This window comes from Triticum aestivum, chromosome 6D (genome assembly GCF_018294505.1).
Source record: "Triticum aestivum cultivar Chinese Spring chromosome 6D, IWGSC CS RefSeq v2.1, whole genome shotgun sequence".
NCBI classification, from domain to species: domain Eukaryota; kingdom Viridiplantae; phylum Streptophyta; class Magnoliopsida; order Poales; family Poaceae; genus Triticum; species Triticum aestivum.
The window spans coordinates 346107662-346131691 of record NC_057811.1 but is presented as its reverse complement, the minus strand read 5'-3'; the positions used below and the strand labels follow the sequence as shown (position 1 = coordinate 346131691).

Genomic DNA, 24030 nt, shown 5'->3' with positions numbered 1-24030 from the left:
ACGGCAGAAACAGCTCGAAACAAGAACAGAGGATATTTGCGTGATACAGGAGTCAAAACCTTCGGGAGAATATATAATGAATTTTTACCGACCAAAATACGTATCGTGCAAGAAAACCGAGTCCGGAGAGCGCACAAGGTGCCCACGAGGCAGGGAGCACGCCCAGGGGGGTAGGGCGCGCCTCCCACCCTCGTGGAAGCCTCGTGTCCTTCCCGGACTGCTTCTTATTTTTCTATTTTTCTAAATATTCCAAAACGGAGGAAAATTGCCATTGGGACTGTTTTGGAGTCGGTTTACTTACCGTATCACGTACCTATTCCTTTTTGGAGTCCGAGACGTTCTGGAAAGTGTCCCTTATGTATTCCTCCGGGGTTACGGTTTCAATAATGTTGGTTTCAACATTTATGGGATTACCTGAGATATAATGTTTGATTCTTTGACCGTTCACCACCTTCGGATTTGTGCCTTCGAAGTTGTTGATTTTTATGGCACCGGAACGATAGACCTCCTCGATAACGTAAGGACCTTCCCATTTAGAGAGGAGTTTCCCTGCAAAAAATCTTAAACGAGAGTTGTATAGCAACACATAATCACCTACATTAAACTCACGTTTTTGTATCCTTTTGTCATGCCATCTTTTAACTTTTTCTTTAAACAACTTGGCATTCTCATAGGCTTGGGTTCTCCATTCATCAAGTGAGCTAATGTCAAATAACCTCTTCTCACCGGCAAGTTTAAAATCATAACTGAGCTCTTTAATAGCCCAATATGCCTTATGTTCTAGTTCGAGAGGTAAGTGACATGCTTTTCCATAAACCATTTTATACGGAGACATACCCATAGGATTTTTATATGCAGTTCTATAGGCCCATAATGCATCATCAAGTTTCTTGGACCAATTCTTTCTAGATCTATTAATAGTCTTTTGCAAAATTAATTTGAGTTCTCTATTACTCAATTCTACTTGACCACTAGACTGTGGGTGATATGGAGATGCAATTCTATGATTAACGTCATACTTAGCAAGCATTTTACGAAAAGCACCATGAATGAAATGTGAACCACCATCAGTCATTAAATATCTAGGGACTCCAAACCTCGGAAAAATAACTTCTTTAAGCATCTTAATAGAAGTGTTATGATCAGCACTACTAGTTGGAATAGCTTCTACCCACTTAGTAACATAATCAACAGCAACTAAAATATGTGTATATCCATTAGAGGCAGGAAACGGTCCCATATAATCAAAGCCCCAAACATCAAATGGTTCAATAGCAAGTGAATAATTCATAGGCATTTCTTGACGTCTACTAATATTACCAATTCTTTGACATTCATCACAAGATAAGACAAACTTACGGGCATCTTTGAAGAGAGTAGGCCAATAAAAACCAGATTGCAATACCTTATGTGCAGTTCTATCTCCAGCGTGGTGCCCTCCATAAGCCTCGGAGTGACACTTGCGTAGGATCTGTTCCTGTTCATGCTCAGGTACACAACGCCTAATAACACCATCTACTCCTTCTTTATAAAGATGTGGGTCATCCCAGAAGTAATGTCTTAAATCATAGAAAAACTTTTTTTTGCTGGTATGTGAAACTAGGTGGTATAAATTTAGCAACAATGTAATTAGCATAATCAGCATACCATGGAGCAGTACGAGAAGCATTTATGACATTCAGTTGTTCATCAGGAAAGCTATCATCAATAGGTAGTGGGTCATCAAGAACATTTTCTAACCTAGACAAGTTATCTGCAACGGGGTTCTCAGCTCCCTTTCTATCAATAATATGCAAATCAAATTCTTGTAGCAAGAGAACCCATCTAATAAGCCTAGGCTTAACATCTTTATTTTCCATAAGATATTTAATAGCAGCATGATCAGTATGAATAGTTACTTTAGAATCAACAATATAAGGTCTGGACTTATCACAAGCAAATACAACTGCTAAAAATTCTTTTTCGGTAGTAGCATAATTTCTCTGGGCACTGTCTAGAGTTTTACTAGCATATTGAATAACATTTAATTTCTTATCAACTCTTTGCCCTAGAACAACACCTACAGCATAATCACTAGCATCACACATGATTTCAAAAGGTAAATTCCAATCAGGTGGCTGAACGATGGGTGCAGAAATTAATGCTTTCTTAAGTATTTCAAATGCTTCTACACAATCATCATCAAAGACAAAAGGTATATCTTTTTGTAAGAGATTAGTCAAAGGCCGAGAATTTTTTGAGAAGTCCTTAATGAACCTCCTATAAAAACCGGCATGACCAAGGAAACTTCTTATACCTTTGATGTCCTTAGGACACGACATCTTTTCAATAGCATCAACTTTAGCTTTATCAACTTCAATACCTCTTTCAGAAATTTTATGCCCCAAGACAATGCCTTCATTAACCATAAAGTGGCACTTCTCCCAATTCAAGACAAGATTAGTTTCTTCACATCTCTGCAAAACTCGATCAAGGTTGCTCAAGCAATCATCAAAAGAGGATCCATAAACGGAGAAATCATCCATGAAGACCTCACAAATCTTTTCACAAAAGTCAGAGAATATAGCCATCATGCATCTTTGAAAGGTAGCGGGTGCATTACATAAACCAAAAGGCATACGTCTATAAGCAAAAGTACCGAAAGGGCAAGTAAAAGTGGTCTTTGCTTGATCATCAACTGACACAGGTATTTGAGAGAAACCAGAGTAACCATCTAGAAAGCAAAAATGTGTATGTTTGGATAATCTTTCTAGCATTTGATCAATAAAAGGTAAGGGGTAATGGTCTTTTTTAGTAGCCTTATTTAATTTGCGAAAATCAATTACCATCCTATAACCTGTAATAATTCTTTGAGGGATCAGTTCATCTTTTATCATTAGGAACGACAGTAATGCATCCCTTCTTAGGGACACAATGGACAGGACTTACCCACTGACTATCAGCAACGGGATAAATAATACCTGCCTCAAGGAGCTTTAGTATTTCCTTTCTTACCACTTCCTTCATCTTCGGATTTATCCGTCGTTGGTGATCAATAACTGGTTTGGCATCTTTCTCCAAATTTATTTTATGTTGACATAGAGTGGGACTAATGCCCTTAAGATCATCAAGAGTATACCCAATAGCAGCTCGGTGCTTCTTCAGAGTTTTCAATAATTTCTCTTCCTCCTTCTCTGAAAGGTTAGCACTAATAATAACATGATATATCTTCTTTTCATCAAGATAAGCATATTTAAGAGTATCAGGTAAAGGTTTAGGCTCAAACACGGGATCACCCTTGGGTGGTGGAGGATCCCCTAGGATTTCAACTGGCAAATTATGTTTCAGAATAGGTCCCTGTTTAAAGAATACTTCATCTATTTCCCTTCTTTCATTAATAAAAATATCATTTTCATGGTCAAGCAAATTTTGTTCTAAAGGATCATTAGGAGGCACAACAATAGAAGCAAGACCAATAATTTCATCCTTACTAGGCAACTCCTCATCACGAGGTTGTCTATGAAATTTAGAGAAATTAAACTCATGAGACATATCATCCAAACCAATAGTAACAACATCCTTTTCGCAGTCTATCCTAGCATTGACAGTATTCAAGAAGGGTCTACCGAATATAATGGGACAAAAGCTATCTTGTGGGGAACCAAGAACAAGAAAATCAGCAGGATATTTGACCTTCCCACACAAGACTTCAATATCTCTAACAATCCCAATCTGTGAAATAGTATCTCTATTGGCAAGCTTAATGGTAACATCTATTTCTTCTAACTCAGCGGGTGCGATATCATGCATAATTTCTTGATATAAAGAAATAGGTATTGCACTAGAACTAGCACCCATATCACACAAGCCATGATAACAATGATCTCCTATCTTAACAGAAATAACAGGCATGCCTACAACAGGTCTATGTTTATCTTTAGCACCAGGTTTGGCAATTCTAGCAGTTTCCTCACTGAAATAAATAACATGCCCATCAATATTATCAGCCAAGAGATCTTTAACCATAGCAATATTAGGTTCAACTTTAACTTGCTCAGGAGGTTTGTGTGTCCTAATATTACTTTTGTTGACTACAGTTAAAGCTTTAGCATGATCCTTTAATCTAACAGGGAAAGGTGGTTTCTCAACATAAGCAGTAGGAACAACAGGATCATTATAAGTGATAGTCTTTTCTTCAACTTTAATAGGTGCAACTACTTTTAATTCAACGGGAGGATTATATTTAAACCACTTCTCCTTAGGGAGATCAACATGAGTAGCAAAGGATTCACAAAAAGAAGCTACTATCTCAGAGTCAAGTCCATATTTAGTGCTAAATTTACGGAAAACCTCGGTATCCATAAAAGATTTAACACAATCAAACTTAGGTGTTATACCTGACTCCTTACCTTCGTCGAGATCCCAATCTTCAGAGTTGCGTTTAATTCTTTCCAATAAATCCCATTTGAATTCAATAGTCCTCATCATAAAAAAACCAGTACAAGAAGTATCGAGCATGGAGCGATTGTTGTCAGAAAGCCGAGCATAAAATTTTTGAATAATCATTTCTCTTGAGAGCGCATGATTGGGGCATGAATATAACATTGACTTAAGCCTCCCCCAAGCTTGAGCGATGCTTTCTCCTTCGCGAGGCCAAAAATTATATATATAATTACGATCACGATGAACAAGATGCATAGGATAAAACTTCTGATGAAATTCCAATTTCAATCGCTTGTAGTCCCATGATCCCATATCATCACATAGCCTATACCATGTCAATGCATCTCCCTTCAAAGATAAAAGGAAGACCTTCTTCTTGATAACATCGTCGGGCATACCTGCAAGCTTAAATAATCCACAAACTTCATCCACATAGATTAAGTGTAAATCGGGATGCAATGTTCCATCTCCTGCAAAAGGATTAGCTAGCAGTTTCTCTATCATACCCGAAGGAATCTCAAAGTAAACATTTTCAGTAGGTTCAGTAGGTTGAGGAGCAACTATTTGCTCAACTGGTCGGGGTGAAGATACCCCGAACAAGCCCCTCAAAGGATTACTTTCCATAGTAACAAGTGACAGTAAATTTCAGCACACTATGTAAATTTTTCCTTACCACATTCCACCTATCAAAGGCGCTTCACACCCCGGCAACGGCGCCAGAAAAGAGTCTTGATGACCCACAAGTGTAGGGGATCTATCGTAGCCTTTTTGATAAGTAAGAATGTCGAACCCAACGAGGAGCAGAAGGAAATGACAAGCAGTTTTCAGTAAGGTATTCTCTGCAAGCAAGGAAGAGACGGCGCAGGGATTCGAGCCCACGACCTCGGATACCAGGTGAATTCGTCCCGCCACTAGACTAGACATGTCTAACTATTTGCAAGTAGCGCGAACGTTATAAGAACTCAAAGTTGCGTTCACATATGAAAACATGTTCGGGAGAAACGAAAACATTTCCTTAAAAAATGCGATTTCTTTTTTATAAGGACGAGTGTTTTTTAAAACAGGACCATTTTTTGAAAACGGGAACATTTTTGAAATTCTGAACAAATTTTAAAAGCGCAAACATTATTTGAAGCTCCCCGAACAATTTTTGATTTATGAACAAATTTAGAAAACGAGATTTTTTTTTTTTGATTTTTTGAACAAAATTTTGAAACCACAAACATTTTTTGAAATTCTGAACATTTTTTTAAACACGAACATTTTTTGAATTTGTGAACAAATTTCAAAACGATTTTCTTTTGGAAATTCCGAACAAATATTTGAATTTTTGAACAAGTTCGAAAAGAAAAATAAACTTGAAAAATAAACAAGAAAAAAAATGAAAAATAAAATAAAAACGAAAATGTTAAGAAATTCATGAACATTTTTTGAAAATTGCGAACAATTTTTGAAACGGGAATATTTTTTGAAATCCCGATTTTTTTTTAAATTTGTGAATATTTTGAACAAAAACATTTTGAACAAAATTCATACAGTTTTTGAATTTATGAACAAATATTTTTTGAAAATTCCCGAACAATTTTTGAAAAATGCATACAGTTTTTGAATTTATGAACAAAATTTGAAAACACAAACATTTTTAGAAATTTTGAACAATTTTTAAGAGCACGAACATTTTTTTGAAAAAGAAACATAAACTTGAAAAACAAAAAAGAAAAAACAAATAAATAAGTAAAATAGAATAAAAACAACACAGAAATAGAAAAAGAAAGGAAAATAAAAACCGGTTCAGGAACCTTCTAGAAGGTTCCCAAAACCAGCTGGGAACCCCTAGAAGGTTCCCAAAACCGGGAGCGTTGGAACGGTTAAATGTGCCGGCCGTTGCGTCGCTGCTCGGTCGCTCGCCTGTGCGAAGCGCCGGCAGTTTGACGCAGCGAGCGGCATATAGGATTTTCCGAGATATGACGCCGTGTTGTTTTTTTACTTTTTTATTTCACGATGAACACAATGCTCATACCAGTTGAAACTTTTGATTCGCTTATTTTGTTGAACTGGAAAATACTATACAGCTTGATCTTGGCGTCCTTTGACTTGTGGCGCCATCGTGCTTAATCATGTAGAAGATCATTCGGAGCAGGTTAGTATTCTCTTGTTTTGGAAAATGAAGTTGAGTCCCTTGGCCTCTGTATTATTGTGATGCATACAATCATTTTTATTAATAATTAAGCAGAGTACAAACACATTTGATCACAATTAAACCGATAAGAAAAATACCTAAGACTAAGCAGGCCTTTTCCGTAACATCAACAACTCGCCAGCTGGTATTTCGTTTGATCAACAAGAACAATGCAAGCTTTTTTTATTCAGCCAAGCCAGTGCCAGCAGGGTGCAGTTTACAACAAGAGAAAAAAAAGGTGAACGATTTCAAACATCAAACACGACGGAGGGATGCTAGATCTTTGAGATTTCCGAGATTGTTTTCGGCAGCATGAGGCCGGATCCTTCAAACTTGCTCTTGGTAATCTCATCGATCCTTCCTGCCATCTCCGGCGTGAGGTAGTTGGTCCAGTCTCCGACCACGCCTCGCCGGAAGAAGATCCCGTTGGGAATCGGCATCTCAACGATTTCGGTCGTCCTGGACTGGTTCACCTCCTGGTTGACCATGCTTTTCATGGCACATGCCTCCGCAATCTCCCTGTCCACTCCCGCCTCCTGCTCCCCCGGCGTGAAGGGGCGCCCAATGAACTCGGCTAGGCGCCTCAGTTGGCCGAGCGGGTCGGCGCTGAGCTCCTCGTAAGTCAGGAAGAGCACCTGACCCGGTCGGTCGACGTGCCAACGCCAGTAGCTCAGCACGTGCTCCCAAAATGGCCCATACAACGAGACACCCTCGCAGAACCGGCCGTGTGCCTCGTCGATGTCCCATGGGGTGAACTTGTTCATAAAGTGCCAGAGAGACACGAAGCAGTCCTTGGGGTCCCGGCACAAGTACACCACCTGCATGCATGATGCTACTATGTAATTGTCGCAAGACATTAATGTTGTTTTCTGCTCAGGTCCCTGAATTGTTTCTGGGTGTCACGTTAGACCTTGGACTATGAAAATCGCCATCCAAATCCCCGAAATACAATTCAGAGACACACTTATTACATTTCAAGAATTTGAATGTCAATTTTCATAGTTTGAGGACTTACACGACACCCTTGAATGAAGTAATTTAGGGACTATAGTGCGCTTCACTCGTAGAAAACGTACGTACCTTGCAGCCGGACGCCACAACGGAGGGTGGCAGCGACTCAGCCGGGATGTGCGTGGCGAAGAGCCGTGGCGCGGGAAGCGAGCTCAGGTCTGGAATCTGGTCCTTGGTGTAGACCTGGGCCTCGAGGAAAGGAACGAGCTGGTGGGAGTTGTGGGAGGCGAGCTGCCGGAGTATGGACGATGATGTGTCGTCAGTGCGGTGGGCCGCAGCATAGAGGAGGGCCTTGATCCAGGTAGTCCCGGACTTGGGCATCGTAACAAGGAGCACGTCGGTGCCACGCGCCTCAAAGTGCTGCTCTGCGACCATGGAGCTCACCATGATCGGCAGGGTTATGCACCAGCCGCTGGGGTGGCGGCAGTAATCCTGCAGGGTTCCGCTGGGACTGGGAACAGTCTCGTAGGTGGACACCACTCGCCGTGCTTCATCGTAGATTTTCTTAGCCTCGTCGGCTTCCGGCGTGGAGACGCCGGCGTCACGGGGGAAGACAGTAGCCATGCCGAGTCGCTAGGCTAATCGTAAATCGTTGCGTGTAGGCGCGGTGCTGTAGTGTAATACAGGGCCCGGTTGTGTATTGAGTAGCAATAGCTTTACTAGTTTTATACTGCTAGCTCGTAGTAAAGCCGTACACTCTCTTAGTCTCCACCACATTGTTCCTTTCTTGCGGATTGATGAAAGGATCGCTTGGTGAACTCAGCAAATCGTTGACTTAGCTGTTTTGTGCACTAAATAATTGCACAAGGGATGATATGATTCTGTGCTATCCTGTTGAATCCTTGGGAGTTGGGGCCATTAATTTGACCACCAAAAATAAGATTGATGCATCGTCTAGGAGACAGTGAGTGCAGATTAAATAAGGTGATGCTTACTGTTTTGGGGCTGGCTGGGGAGTACTGGCTGGCTTGACTCAAAAGATCTATCTTCAAGATGATATTTGAAACGCTAATCCATGTCCAGGTGAAAATTCTTGTCATGGATTTTATTGGCCAGACTCATCAGTGATGAACTTGTGTCGTTACCTTGTTGAATGTATTACCTTGTAGTTTAATGTACCAACCTTAAGTGGTTGATTTTGACAATCAGGATGAAAATCCTTACTCATTGGTCGAATGTGACAACAACGGTGCGAGCATGTGTTGCCCCTTTTTTTTTAAAACCCCTCCCATATATTAATTAATTAAAAATGTTCATACAATCGTCTATTACAACTTCAGCCACGCAGGGCGGAACACTATTAAGACACACTATCAGACCTATTAACAAAACTGAATTTAGCAATTTCATGCGCCACCCTATTGGCCCTTCTGTTAATCTTGGAAATCTTGAAACTTGTCATCAACCTCGAAATGCTCAATGCTTCCATCTTCAGATCAACTAGGGAAGACCTGTCCAAATAACCGTTTCCTAGAAAGGAAGCCACAAAAGAACAATCAGTTTCTAAGAGGATGGGCTTGTGTAGAGTAATACCGATGTGTTACCCCTTATTGAAAGTGCCGCTGCGGAAGAACTTAGTTGTAGGTGTTTATTTATATTTTCTTGTAGTGGTTCTACCGATGTTGTCTCTATTTTGTACTCTCTTTAATACTTCATTCATTCTAAAATAAGTATCTCTACTTTGTACTAATTTTAGTACAACGTTATATTAAGGTTGAGATACTTATTTCGAAACAAGGGAGAAGTTGATATTAATAGTTGTGTGAATCATAATAATGCGGAGGCCAGGGTTAAAACCTTCTTTTTGAAAAGAAAAAATAGAAGCGATGCGACTGTCTGCTTTGGAATTATTTCAGAATTATTTTCGGTCGGAAGGATAGACATGCATGCATCGGCATGGGATTAGAATACTACCACACTGGGTTCTTTCAATTTGAAATTGGAGCAAGGGCAACCACGAGCCTTATTTTCGATAAAGAAGAGCAACCACGAACTTTCTTAATGTTGATTACTCAACTGTATGCTAGAATCAAAAGGAGATTTGAGTCAATGGATGGATGCGATTCGAAATAGGGTATTCACCGTCCGGGATGTGCCGTCTGCGTGTACTTAATTAACTACTGCCTCAATAACAATATAAGAGGGTTTTTTTACACAACCACAGTGCCAAAAAAACATCTTATATTAAGTCAGAGGTGATAGGTGATACCACGTTATTGTGAAAATATGTTTGTAATATGTTTTAATGATATTTGATTGTATGAAACATGAATATTTGAAATGATATTTTAAAAATAATTATTTAAAGCAATAATACGAGAACTGAATATAAAAGTACATATGATTTATTGGGTGTAATTATTATATAGTTGTAAAAAATTATGAAGTATGAATAACATAAGAGAATAGAAATTCTTATACATGTTTGCATGTTGAGTTGCGACTTTTTCTATGAATGGTTCCATATTGAGATGGATCCGTTTTCGTCTATGTTACCTGGTGAGTTAGCATGCTTGCATGTTAGGAGAAATAGTTTAATAGTGAGGTGACATGCTTGCATATTAGGAGAAATAGTTTAATGAAGGTTAGCTATTCTATACCTAATACGTGTGTATATATCAATATTCACAAACAGTTACATTCCTATTGATTCACTACGTAAAATTTGGTATAAAAAATAAATTACATTTAAAATTCAAATAGTTACATTCCTATTGATTCACTACGTAAAATTTGATATAAAAAATAAAAATATAGGTCATAAGACAAGAAAATTTGGAGTTTATATATATTTTACACTATGTTTTTACGTTTGTAATTTTACATAACATAAAATATTTTTTATGGCAATTATATATTTTTTGACGGTCTCTTTTTACGTCAGAAATAAGACAAAACTTACGGAACGTAAAATTACAGTACATTGATGGTAAAATAGAGAGGGGTGAAGAATAATTATTCCTCACCCAGGGTGACGAATAGTCAATATATATATATATATATGACAAATTTTATGTACCACCAGTGGTAGTTACCACCACTTGAGTTTTGTATATTGTATTTAGTATCTGTCAAAACCGCGAGTATGTACGTATAGTATGTAGTATATAACGATGTTTAGGTAGTATATATACTACTTTTTAGGTAGTATGTACCATATTTTAAGCATACTCTTTTATACGTACAAATATGTACGTATTTCATAAATATAACAAAAACTATGGGCTCATATGCAATTTTTTCATGTAACTTGCTTTGAAATATCTTATATATAGTATATGAACATATTTAGAATGATAAAGTAGTACATAAGGTATCACATGGTAGTATATGAGACATGACATGTGGGGTAACTACCCCCAGGTGGTAGGATGGATTTTTCCTATATATATATATATATATATATATATATATATATATAGGGATTGACTATTCGTCACCCTGGGTGAGGAATAGTTATTCTTCACCCCCCTCTATTTTACCATCAATACACCATAATTTTACGTTCCGTAAGTTTTGTCTTATTTCCGACGTAAAAAGATACCGTAAAAAAATATATGATCATAGTAAAAAATATTCTGTGTTATGTAAAATTACAAACGTAAAAACATAGTGTAAAATACACATAAACTGCAATTTTTCTTGTCTTATGGCCTATATTTTTATTTTCTCATGCCAAATTTTACGTAGTGGATCAATAAAAATGTAACTATTTGAATTCCAAACGTAATTTAATTATGAAATGATCGTAAAATTACCTCGGGTGAAGAATAACTTATTCTGCACCCTGGGTGATGAATAGTATCCCTATATATATATATATATATATATATATATATATATATATAAAACTAGCACATATATATGCCCGTGCGTTGCAACGGGAGAGAAAAAGTTTAGCATGCACTCAATTTTTCTAAGAACTGTATGTGCAAGCACAACCCCCATGTTTTGCTACGAAGAAAGTGCTAGACGCCCTGTCGACCGAAACAACGAACCCAAAACACCCGACTGCACGGCACGACAACATCGAAACGTTGCCGGGAGGCGTTGCAACGGGAGAAAGAATATCCTTGAACCCACGCATCTACACAGATAAATATCAAGCCAAAAAATTGTTACAATGGACCGCCAAATTCTGGCATGCAAACAGAAGACAATGACAATCTTCATTTATCAAAGAACAAAAAATTGTATGAAACTAAAACTATAAATTTGGTCTTGTACTATGAATAATTCATAATACAACAACAATAACTTATCAGGTCAAGGCTACAAATTATTTCTAGTGAAGTGCAGAACCCATGGGTGATCGACCTTACAAATATGATAATTCTGGTAAGAAAATTGCTTGTCATTTCCATATGCGACAAAATGATCCTTGATAGAACACGTGGACATAGTTCAAAAATGAACCGGGGATCAGACAATCTTGTGGATTGACCCTTTTAACATTTAGTATAAACTTTGCTAAAAAACATTTAGTATGAACATGAGTAAATAAATTATAATCATTTATGACTGGACTGAAAATGTGATCTCTTCTGTGGATCACACCTGCAAAATAATAATACAATGTACTTGGATCTAGGAAAAAACTTCTACATAGAATTTTAGAGAAGACTAATACCAAGCTGGGCCTGTCTAGCCATCCTGCCGAGCTCCATCTCAGCTGCAATTTCTGGACCAACTCACTTCTTCGCGATCAACAATGAGCGCAGGCAAGTCACTATGACAACGCATGAATGAGCATATGCATCGAACAAATTGATCAAACAGATGGAGCATAGTTCCATGAATAAACATGCATATTCATTAGATATATTATGTAATTTCAAAGCTTCAACTCTCTGCACATACATGTCTGACAACTGAAGCATCCAAATAATTCAAACCAGCAGTTAAGCATCACTATGTACATTGCCGATGAAGACCCTCATAAAGTGTTGCTGATTCGGAAAAGAACCATGCAAAGACGATGCTACTATTTTCATGTATATACACAGTACCAAATAGAGGTAGATTCATCAGTGAACATGTGAGTCCTTGATTGCACTGTCATCAAAATAAGCTGCTCATTGCCCATGTTTGTCCCCCAATTAGCTACAAACAGACTATAAGAGCAACTAACAATGCAGATTTGGTTGAGTTAAAAGCATAGCCTGCAAAAGGAATCGGATGCCAAGATTTCACTATTCTTTAGTGCACTGAAGAGCAATGGAAAATGCCAAAAATTTACACCAACAAGTTCAGAGCAAAACATCACTCTTTCCAATAACAGGCATTATATACATGATAATCCATCAGTGCATCATGTATTTTTTTTCAATCGGCAATTACCTCAGTTGCTTCTATCTGGTTGTTGCACCTCTTCGAACGCAAATCAGCAACGGCCTGCAGTCATGTTATCTCATTCAGGTCTGTAGCATTTAGATCGTTGTCGTGTCTTGGTAACCATCATGATGTACAGCCCCGGAGATGTCAGCCAACAACACCAGCGTCCATTGGAAATCTGGAACGATGTAGCACCTTGTTCACGTGCGTGCCTGTAAGACAAATAAGTAATGGGCTTCTTACCTGCTATTCCTGATCCTTCCTCCTTGGACTTCAGTTTGGAATATTGAGGGCCTAACCAATCAGAAGCATTTTAATTCATCTCATCAATCAGCTTATGTTCTAGCTCAGAGCGCCCAACCTTTTCGTGTCACTGATCGGTGGACGGTAGATATATAAATCAAAGGCTGGTGTAACTTGCACGCACTTGGGCTCGAGTGATGTGAGGAAGTGGACGACGTCGAGCGCCGAGCGCCAACGTGCGCGAGAAATTAACTGACAACTGAAACTTTGACGAAACTGAATTTTCTGAATCTGATGAAACTTAATCTGACGAAAACTGATGAAACTGAAATTGACGAATCTGACGGAACTTCAGGACAGCATAGGTGGCGCCGTAGTGGCCTCGTGCGAAGGCTGCTGCAGCCTCAGAGGCAGCTGCACGGGGAAGGGGGCAGACGAGTTGGTCGTCATCCCTTGGCATGGATCATTGAAGCCGTGGGTCGCAGGTGGCGGGAGAGCAGATCCGGGGCTGGGAGGAGTAGCCGCGGGTCGCCGGATATAGGGCGTGTCAATCCTGTACGTGAAGCCAGCATGCGGCGGATGAGATCGAGTGGCTAGGGGATTTGATGACGGGGCGACGCCGGCCACCTCCTGCAGCCGCCCGGCGACGGAGAAACAGGTCGCGCGTATGGATGCCGGTGATGGGCGCGGGTGTGGGGGCAGTTGCGGTAGGGGTAGGCGCGGCGGCAGGGTAGGCCATGGCAGCGTGCGACGATGGTAGGCGGTCCGGCGGCGCGGCGAGGGAGGGGAACGGCGTGCGGCGACGGGAGGCGGAGCGCCGGCGGGGCGGGGCGGGGCAAGAGGTGGCGGTGCGCTGGAGTCGAGATGGGATTGGGATTTTGGGAGGCAGGGTCGTGAAGGGTTGGGTCGGGTAGCTCTTTCTCTTTTCGATCTTTTTCTAATGTCTTTTTTCAGATCTTTAGCGAAACGTTTTTTCCACTTATGGATGGCAGTGGTGGGTAATTATTTACAACTTTATTAATGGAAAGTGACCGGAGTAATAAATACCATCCTCTGTGCCGTATGGGTGCCAGCTGGTCGAGGATGGCTTCTGGCCTATGGCACGGGCTTTAACGGATACCATGCAACGGGAGCCCAACTAATGTGTGTAGCCTGGATGGCATCATTTACTCAATCATGTCCTCGAGGGGTCAGGCACCACTGATGTGCCATGCTCCCTTCAAGAATTTAAGGTGTATTGGTTTTCGTGCAAATCAACGATTTGAATGTTTGGTCAAGATTATAGAATAAAATAACAATATCTGCAATACCTAGGAGTAAAATACGAAACTACTTTTCATGACGGATCAAATGATATAAACTTCGTATTGTGAATATTAATATATATTTTTAAAACCTTAGTCAAACTTGCACTCGTTTGACTTTTTAAAAAATAAATACATCTTATATAAAGGAACAGAGGGAGAATGTTGGAAGAAAATGAACACCCGGCACTCGGATCGATAAACACCCAAATAAATAAGGCAAAATGAGGAAATTCCTTTACTGTGGATCTCTCCGAAGAGTAGTAGGAAGCGGCTCCCGCTCGTAGTTGGAGATAGCGTTGAGAATGACGGTGCCTAGGTCAGCCTAGCTGGCTTCCCGTGTAGCTCCTCCGCGCTCGTCAACGTTCGGCTTTGGCGCCGCAACGGTCGTCGAAAATAAAATAACATTTTGGTAGTTTGAATGTACTTTAATTTAAACTCACTTTGTATTTTCAAAGGGAAAATATTAACTACATGTAATATGTAAATATTTTGTTTGGGTCTTTAGTGATCCATATAAGCCTACTAAAAATTTAAAAGGCTTTTGAATAAAGTTTGGACCTTTAAACAATCAATAAGTTTTTTGAATTATAAAGAATATAGAAAATATTAACTATGTGTAATATGTAAATATTTTATTTAGTTCTCTAATTATCCATATAAGGCCATTGAAAATTTAAAAGGCTTTTGAGTAAATTTTTGGACGTTAAAACAATCCAAAAGTTTTCTGGATTATGAAGAAAATAGAGAAGCTTTTGTACGGCCTAAGCCCAGCGTTAACGATAGCAGTAGCAGCTAGCCCACGTAGACAGTAGAGGCCATGCCATGAACGCCGTCGCGTATCTACGCTCCCCTCCGCTGTTGCCCGTCCAAGTGCTGCGCCACAAATTAATGCTCTGAAGCAATTCCACCGTCATTCGTACCTACTAATCCGCTCCTCGTCTGCTCTTGTCCGTCCATCTGTGCTTAGCCGGTCTATTGCCGTCCATGGCTCCTCCTCCGTTGTTATCCCGTCTGAGTACTCAGACGTTCGTTGTCTATTCCGTTCTCTTCTTAGTTAGGTTCTCTTTTTCTCAAATCTCTGTCACCTCGCCGTCTGTTAATATCGCAGTCGTACATATATAAGTTGATGAGATTTGGTCGACAAGAGCGATGTGGGATTACTAATGAACAAACAATCCTACAACTCATGAGAGGCTTCAGCTAGCATACCTGGTGGCAGGTTTGATGACTTGAGGTTAGGTCGTGAGTTCGATCCATACGCATACATTACTTTTTTCTGTCTTTTTGGAAACCCAGGGCTCGCGGCCCACAAGAGTATTTCTCTGGCCCAGGTGGATTTACGTGGCCCATACTGATTTAGCTGCCGGACACGTTGATTGTTTCCATTAGCAACTTACAGTACCACCTCGTTTATATTACGATTTTGTCTCTACAAATTGTAAAAGCGTATTATGACATGAGAAAAAAGCGTATTGTGACGGTGAACCCAACAAAGTCAATCCGTGCTTTATTATTATTACTATTATTATATTATATATATATATACTAGCAAAAGTGCCCGTGCGTTGCAACGGGAGAAATAAATTATCACCCCTAGCGCCCACATCCCTGTTACCACTTCTTTTCTTTGTCATCATTGTCGGTAACGATGTCCACTACACGGTGAACATTCCACGTAAGCTTGGAACCAATAAAGAATTTCATCACCTGCATGGACGGACCAGCGAACGCTCGCGTTTGAGATCCCGGCCACATGACCCACATCTACACAATGAAATACTTGTGCCTTGTGTAGTTATCTGGTTTTACATCATATTAGTTTAGTACCAATCCGTGAAGGACACAAACAAAAACTAAATTTAATTTAATTTTAAAATGATCAACACTTTTCTGTAGGGTAACACGATCAACGCCAAAACACACTGGAGGTTGTGAGTTTTATTCCAGTAACGGTCAACTATTTTTTGCCTCATTTCCTAAAAGGGGTGGTGGGTTTGATTTGTTGGGCCAGGTCGCACGGACATGTTGGGAGGGCACCGGTTCTTTTTACTGGTGGAACATTACACGGGCGAACGTGGCAGAGGCCAAGTGGCCCAAGACAGACGATTAGTAGAATAGCCTAGCTCAATATGAGGAAACACCATGGACATACGAAATGGGAGGACCAATAATATTATACCTCCATTTATATATTAAAAATACTATATATGCCTGTGGGTTAGAACGGTTGAAACATTTGACATAAATTTAGTGAGGATTGTATGTGCAAACATAATGTTCAATGTGTGCTACAAATTTGGCGCAAATTTAGTAAAGATTATAAGAGCAAGGAAAACATAATGGAAGAAAAAAATGACATGAATTTAGTGAGGATTAAAAAATGCCACATCATTTTTACTCATAAGATGGCATGGCAACCTGCCATTGATTCCCGCACCTCCTGTTAATTAGTTTTTCTTTCTCTTTCTTTCCTTATATCATGATGCCCACATAATTACCGTCCATTTCCTTCCTCTCTCTTTCTCCTTCCTTCTTTATTTCTCATGCAATTATTTTTTCCATTTTTGCTAGGCCTGCTAATTACTCATGCGATTAATATGGCACCCACATAATTACCATCGATTTTCTTCCTTCTTTATTTCTTATTCAATACATATTACCTTTCTTGCCAGCTCCACATAATTACCATCTTCCTTCTTTATTTCTCATGCAAAGAATGTCTATTTCCTTTCTTTATTTCTTTGCTTAATTTCCAAAGCAGCTTCTTGATGCCTGACAACCTAAAAATTGTATATAAACTGGTAAAAATTAATGTAAAATAGCAAGGTGGGACTATTTGACAAGTAAACAAATATGAAAAACAACTTCCAGCCTGGTCCCTTGTCCGTCCAGTGGGCCGCGGCACTCGTACATGCCCATCACGACCGTGCCTCCTGTTGATCTCGGCCCGAGTACGCCTGTCCTTTATTCTTAAGGTTCCAGACGCCCAAATTAGCAAGCTTAGGAGCCTAGCTTTAGTGGTCTGCTGCGCTGCAATCTATACATGGCAGACCATGGATCAAATCCCAGCGGCGTCAACCATATTTTTTCTCTAATTTCCTTTAATTCAAGCACACGCACATACAGCCAGATATGGAAAACGACGGTGAACTACGATGGACACAATTGAGCATGGATGCAGGCCCAGTTTAGCGAATCAGCCACTTACGGAAAAAATCAGACGCGGCGAAATAGATAGAGCGAAAATTTAGTACCACCTCGAATATGTTTTAAATTCAAACTGAAAGCGTAAAATCACGGGAAGAAGCGTATTGTGACGGTGAACCCGACAAAGTCAATCCGTGTTTTATTATTAGGGAAAGACTAGCACAAATGCCCGTGCTTTGCAACGGGAGAGATACTTGACGTGTCCATAGAATAAGCATAACGCAACAATAACTAAACAGTGTCATCTGGTGGCTACACGGAGGCGCATGGCGAAAGCTAGCAAAAATGCATATAAGTCATGCATAAAAAACCACGCTACACATACAATACTTTTGGTATGAATTTTGTATGACGGTTCTGATATTAAAGGATTCAAATCTTCCATATAAGGTACTATTTTGGAAAGTTGGAGTACTCTTTGGTGTTTGCACTACGCTGTGAAAAAAATTTCGAAATTCGCACCGAGCAGCAATTTTTTTTCCGGATGGTGCACCGAGTCTGAAAAAATCTAGCTAAAAGGGTTGGGTTAAATAATGTGTTTTAGCCCCTCTCTCACTTCACTGGACATTAATTCATTTGTGTCGGGTAAATACCATGACAGATGAAAAAAAAAGAAACTCGGCTCCATTTATTATTAAAAAAAACAAACATATCTGTGCATTACAATGAAAAAAATAATATGTTGAGTAACCTGAAAAATAATTTATCATTCAAACAATTTCGCGAGAAGCAAAAGAATATTAAAAGCACTCAAAAGTATCAAGGGCCATGAATGATGTCCAAACAACGGTTTAGTGCTCCTGAAATAAGTTGTCCTAAATCCCAGACTTCCAAAAGAAAACCATGAAAGAACTGAAGAACATTGAAAGAAGTGGCCATGGATGCACAAGTCACATAAAAATCATAACAGTGACGCTGCTAGCACACTGCACTTGAACAAAAAGTACAATGGCAAAAGTCCATGTTGAGAGTTACAACAGAGCATGCTACTTCAAAGTTATTCATAATCTGATCGCATAGAATATAGTACTCATGTTGTAATTAATCGATGAGGTAAATCTTTTGCCACCGTTTCGAAAAAAAGTACTTGTGTTGTACGACGGCGTATCACATAATAGATGAAGCACGACCCTTGAATTCATACTCTCCTTTTTTAGAAAAACATATCGATATCTCTCCTATTGTACAGGAGAAATAACAAGTAGCCAGTTCAATTTGTAAGAACTTTAAAATACGGATCATATTCTATCTAGCAACTCCAGCAGCCAGCCGGAGGTGTAGCAGTCAGCGGCAACAGCATGCACGCGCACCACACACACGCGAGCCAGGCATGCATGCACGCAGCGGCAGGCAAACGCACGCAGAGCACGCGGTGAGCCGATGAACCTGGATGTCAGCCGGAGAAGGGCATGCACGTACTCCTAGATGACTCGATCGAGAGTGGAGGACGGCGGCGCGGAGTGTTGGTCATCGGGCGCCCCGGTCGGGGAGGTGGGCACAAGACTTCGTTCGCTGGAGTTCCCTGGGTAGCGGACCTAGGCGACTCGCCATTAGGCCTGAATCCTCTTTTTTTCTCATTCACGAGCAAGTTCTTAGACACATAGGCCTGCATCCTTTTTCCCTCGTTAATTGGCATGCGTGATTTCCTCCTCAGCCCTTCCTACTCCCTCCCTCGTTAATACGCCTTCCTTTTTCCCTCGTTAATTAGCACTGCCTGAGCTCGTCCCTCTCTTTTGTTTTTCAATAGATCCATGCCTCATCCTCCAATTATTTAATTCCCAAGAAGGCTTGTCCTTAGGCAACTTGCTCACATATTTAAACTGGTGGGACTCGTTGTTACAAAGCGATGTGGGGCTATCTTTTTAATGAGTAAACTAACATGAAAAGGCTGATTAGAAGCCCACTCGGCCCTTGCCGAACCTATGTGTATTGTGCAGCTTGACGTGTTGGTCTTTTTGGGATCGGAAGAGTGCTAGACTGGCCGTGACTGAGGCCCAAAAGTGCGTAGGGCAGGCCTAATACACATCAAATACGGCAGGGAACAAACAGAGGAAGCTTTTGTTTACGTGCGGACCCCAAATTAGTACCACCTCGTATATATTACGATTTTGTTTATACAGATCGTAACAGCGTATTATGACATGAGAAGAAAGCGTATTGTGACGGTGAACCCGACAAAGTCAATCCGTGCTTTATTATTAGGGAAATATTAGGGAGAGATAATAAAGGGGCTATTGCTTCTTGCGGTACGTCATGAAAATTGTCCCCATAGTTGTAAAATATTACCCAATGATGCCACCTATACAATGATAATTTCAAAATAAAATATTTAATTAATCATAAAAAAATTGTGTATTAAAAAAATGTTCGCAATTTTATAAAAAAGTTAGCTTATTAAAACAATGTTTGGAAAATCAGAAAATATTTAAGATTTTTAAAAACTTCACGTATTAAAAAATATTAATGAAATTGAACAAAATTTCGCCAATTTAAAAAATGTTCATGAATGAAAAAATATCCTAAAAATTTAAAAAAATCTTGACTTACTAAATAGTTTATTTATTCATAAAATGTTTGATGATACAAAAAATGATCATGCATTTCAAAAAATGTTTGTAAATCAAAAAAATATTCGTGAAATTCAAAAATTGTTCCACCAATTTCCAAAACAATATTCTTTCATTCTAGAAATGTTCGCCAATTCAAGATTAAAAAAAAATGTTCACAATTTTGAAAAAATGTTTGCAAATAGTAGAAATGTTCATGGATTCAAACAATGTTCTTGATTTTAGAAAATGTTCGAAAATTTGTAGAAGTGTTCATGAATTTGAAAATGTTCACGATTCCATTATGTTCACGAGTTTAAAAAATGTTCATGATTTCACGAAATTGTGAGTGATAGTGTATCTCGGTGATGCAGCAAAACGTGATCATGGCCATTGGAGATTATGATTTTTTTTTCACCCGTTGCAATGCACAGGCCCTTTTGCTAGTTAAATGTAAAATACAGATAGTTAGCAGAAACGCTTCCCATCAATCGGATGATCTGACGCGAAATGTTCACTGTGTCATGCTCCTGGCTACATTGCAGACCGTGACGTGAAATGGCCCTTATTGCAAGACGCGCAGCGCAATGTGAACTACATTGAAGACCGCGCAGAAAAAAAAAGAAAAAAAACTTTTCAAGGGATTTGCAATACAGATCGTGTTGCAAAGAGGTGAGCGCAACACAAGACTTGTTGCAAAATTTGGCGAGTAGATCAGACACACAAAAGAAAATGTTTAGTATTACAACAAGGCTCATGTTGCAAAGTGCTGAGTGCAACAGGAGGGTTGTTGCAAAAGCTCAGCGTGCTGAGAAAAAACAAAAAAAAGCTCGAGGATTGCAACAAAGGCTCATGTTGCAAAACGCGAGGCAACATGATGCTTGTTGCAAAGATCCTGCGAGTAGATTGGATGGTTGTTGGGCAGAAAAAGCAACAAAAAAATTGTCCGGGAGGATTGCAACAAGGCTGTGTTGCAAAGCGCAAAGCGCAACACGGGGCTTGTTGCAAAAGCTCAATAACTCACGAGGAGAGATCGGATGGTTGTCCACGGCTCCACCGAACGATAGCCCGGATGGTCGATCTTCTAGGATTATCATCCGGTCGACGCGTAGCACTCCCCTTAAGGTTAGTGGGGATATAGAAATCCTTGCAAAATTGATGATGTTGCAGAAACTTCACAACATAGGTGATGTTGTAGAAACGCTGCCGCCATTTGCAACATCGTCATTCAATTGAGGTGGGGTGGTGCGACTTGATTCGGAGACAGAGCAGTGTGGCCCAGTTTGCGACGAGGGGGCATGGCCTGCTTGGGAGACGAGGTAGCGTCAGCCTGATACGGGACGAAGCAACCTCCTGAACGGAATCTGAGACAGAATGGGGCCAAACTGGATGATGCGGAACTACACAGGGCGGTGACGTGTGCATGCGACATTGGTGGGCGTTGTGGGAAGGGGTGGCGGCCAGAGGAGCACCCGGACTCACGTCAGCCAATGGAGAAGGATGGGAACGGGAGGAGGCTGGAGGAAGACCCTACAGTTGCTCTTGCGTGTCTTGCAACGATAATGTTGCAAAACCAATTTATGTGGTAGGATTGTTGTGTACCCCTCGATGAAAAATCTGATCGGTCGGTCACAGAGGCGGTTGACGAGCGACCAGCTATCAGCCGGGTGAGGCTAAGAGCATCTCCACTCTCCAACCCCCAACAACCCCTCCAGGCCCTTTTTTACCGCCGGCTCAAAAAAAACGGCCTAGTCGCGCCCCGATGAGCCCAAATTTTGTCGGTTAGGGCCGAAATTGGCGCCGGCGGACCCAGCCGAACCCAGCGCGCTGGGGGCCGACCGGGGGCGCCGGGGGAAAGAAAGAACACACCAAAACTTCCCGCACCGGATTCCCACCCCGTGGGCCCGCAGAGTCAGCGACTGCATCATCGTCCTCATATCATCGCCCCGGCTCCCGCGCGAATCAGTGCCAGGGCTGCGGCCGGTCAGGCTTCCATTGACCACGGGCGGCATAGTGAAGGCGAGCCGCTGCGCATCCGGCCCCTTCCCGCCACGCGTCCGCACTGCTGCCGCCCCCTGGCCACTATAAAAGCCGCCTCGTCGTCGCTGGCCGCACAGTCGCCTTCACAACCCCTCTCTCTCTCTCTCGCTCTCTCTCTCTCTCTCTCTCTCTCTCTCTCTCTCTCCGCCGACCATCTTCTTTCCCTCGCCGCCCTTGTTCTCGCCCTCTCTCCTTCACTCCAGACAGATGGCCGAGAGATTCCCTGGTGACGGAGCGGCGGCCAACAGCTTCGGCCGCCGCCATCTGCACGAGTGGGAGGCACGCCTACTCTACGAGGCCAACTACTCGGCGACGCCCGACATGCGTGTGTCGGGCTCTTGGAGGCTCAGCGCAGGAGGCGTCCCCGTGCCCCCGCCGCTCTCCGACGGTGAACGTCGCAGCAAGATCGTGCAGATCTGGGCGGCCTTGCCGGAGGAAGCGTGGTGGCAGCCGAAATACGCCCTCGACAACCACAATCTGTGGACAGCGTACTTCCAGCGCCACCACGCCGACCAGTATGCGTCCACCAACGGCGCGCCGGCACCAAAGGGGCACCACAACTCCAACGGCCGTCGTCAGTGGTAGGGCGTCCCCGGGCGCACGATCCACGCCGTCCTCGAGCACATCGAGGGCGGCAACTCGCCGCCGTTGGAGTACCCGGCACCGTCGTTCTCACGCCGGAGCGGTAGCTCGTGGCTGCCGAGGCGCATGGCGGGGGCGTCCTTCTCTTCCTCCGGGTCCCACTCCTCCGGCACGACGCCGCTCGTCGCCGTCAAGCCCGAGCCCCAAGAGATGCCGGAGCGCCAGCGCAGCCGCGGCGGCAACCTCGTCATAAACGAGGGCCACCGCCAACCTTCACCTCCCCGCGGCCATCTTCGCCTGGTCAGGCCGAAGAAGGAGCGGGCGCCGCCGCCTGTGGTCATCAAGCAGGAGCATGTCGATATGGGCGCCGACCTCGAACCCGGCCTGAAATGGGCGCGGGACGACTACGTGCGGGAGGAGATGGAGCGCTAGCGCCGCACTCTGGAGGAGATCGTCGCGCGGTGACGCGGCCACGACGAGGGGGGCGTCATTGTCCTCGACGACAGCGAAGAGGAGGCGCCGGCGCCGACCAACCCCGTCCGCAGCGGCTGTCGGATTCAGGTCTCCGCAGACCCTTGAGAGATTCGAACTCAGGGGTGCGTGCGAAGAACTCGTCCTCCCCAGGCTGCCCGCTCCCTGAATCCACGGCCTAGCTAGTCGAACCCAACGAACAAGAGACACAGCAGTTTATCCTGGTTCGGGCCACCTTGCGGTGTAATACCCTACTCCAGCTTTGTGGTGGATTGCCTCGAGGGGCTGAGGATGAACTAGTACAGTGGTTGAACAGCCTCGGGAGGTGAGGTGTTCTTGGGCTCGATGAGCTGGTGGATGAGAAGATGATCCGTCCCCCTCTATGGTGGTGGCTAAGTCCTATTTATAGCGGCCTTGGTCCTCTTCCCAAATGTAGGCGGGAAGGGATCCCACAACGGCCAATTTCGAAGGGAGACAGGTAGTACAAGCTATCCTGACAAAAGTGGTCTTCGCCTGCAAAAGCCTCTGGTGGTGACGCTGCAGTGGGCTCCACGATGGCCTTTGTCCTGCCGTCCTGGCGGTCTTGGTCTTGTTGCACCGATATGGAAACCTTTGCTTGATTCCTCGGGACCCCGCGCATGCGCTTGCCTCCTTAGCACCGAAGAGGAAACTGGTACACTGCGCCCGC

General features: G+C 42.2%; 1 protein-coding gene and 1 long non-coding RNA gene across 3 annotated transcripts; both read right to left on the bottom strand.

Annotated features, from left to right (window-relative positions):
- Nucleotides 1-6619: 6619 nt before the first annotated feature.
- On the bottom strand, nucleotides 6620-8234 carry LOC123141612 (cytosolic sulfotransferase 5). The gene is made up of 2 exons (XM_044560708.1): nucleotides 7682-8234; nucleotides 6620-7419 (listed from the first exon to the last, which is right to left on the bottom strand). The coding sequence occupies exons 1-2, from the start codon at nucleotides 8174-8176 to the stop codon at nucleotides 6877-6879; spliced, it is 1038 nt and encodes a 345-aa protein (XP_044416643.1). The 5' UTR covers nucleotides 8177-8234; the 3' UTR covers nucleotides 6620-6876.
- Nucleotides 8235-12427: 4193 nt separating this feature from the next.
- Nucleotides 12428-14087, bottom strand: LOC123141611 (uncharacterized). Of its 2 annotated transcripts, XR_006470368.1 has the most exons (3): nucleotides 13190-14087; nucleotides 12953-13124; nucleotides 12428-12774 (listed from the first exon to the last, which is right to left on the bottom strand). It is a non-coding gene; the product is annotated as an uncharacterized lncRNA (long non-coding RNA). The 2 variants fall into 2 exon arrangements; XR_006470367.1 differs by lacking the exon at nucleotides 12428-12774 and having other exon boundaries at nucleotides 12800-13124.
- Between the last annotated feature and the right edge of the window lie 9943 nt (nucleotides 14088-24030).

What these genes read in the sequence shown, in the direction of transcription:
- LOC123141612 (XM_044560708.1), bottom strand. Translation starts at nt 8,176, where the DNA reads ATGGCTACTGTCTTCCCCCGTGACGCCGGCGTCTCCACGCCGGAAGCC. An exon ending in TTGTGGCGTCCGGCTGCAAG is followed by an intron (nt 7,420 to 7,681) that starts GTACGTACGTTT and finishes TCATGCATGCAG; the next exon opens with GTGGTGTACTTGTGCCGGGA.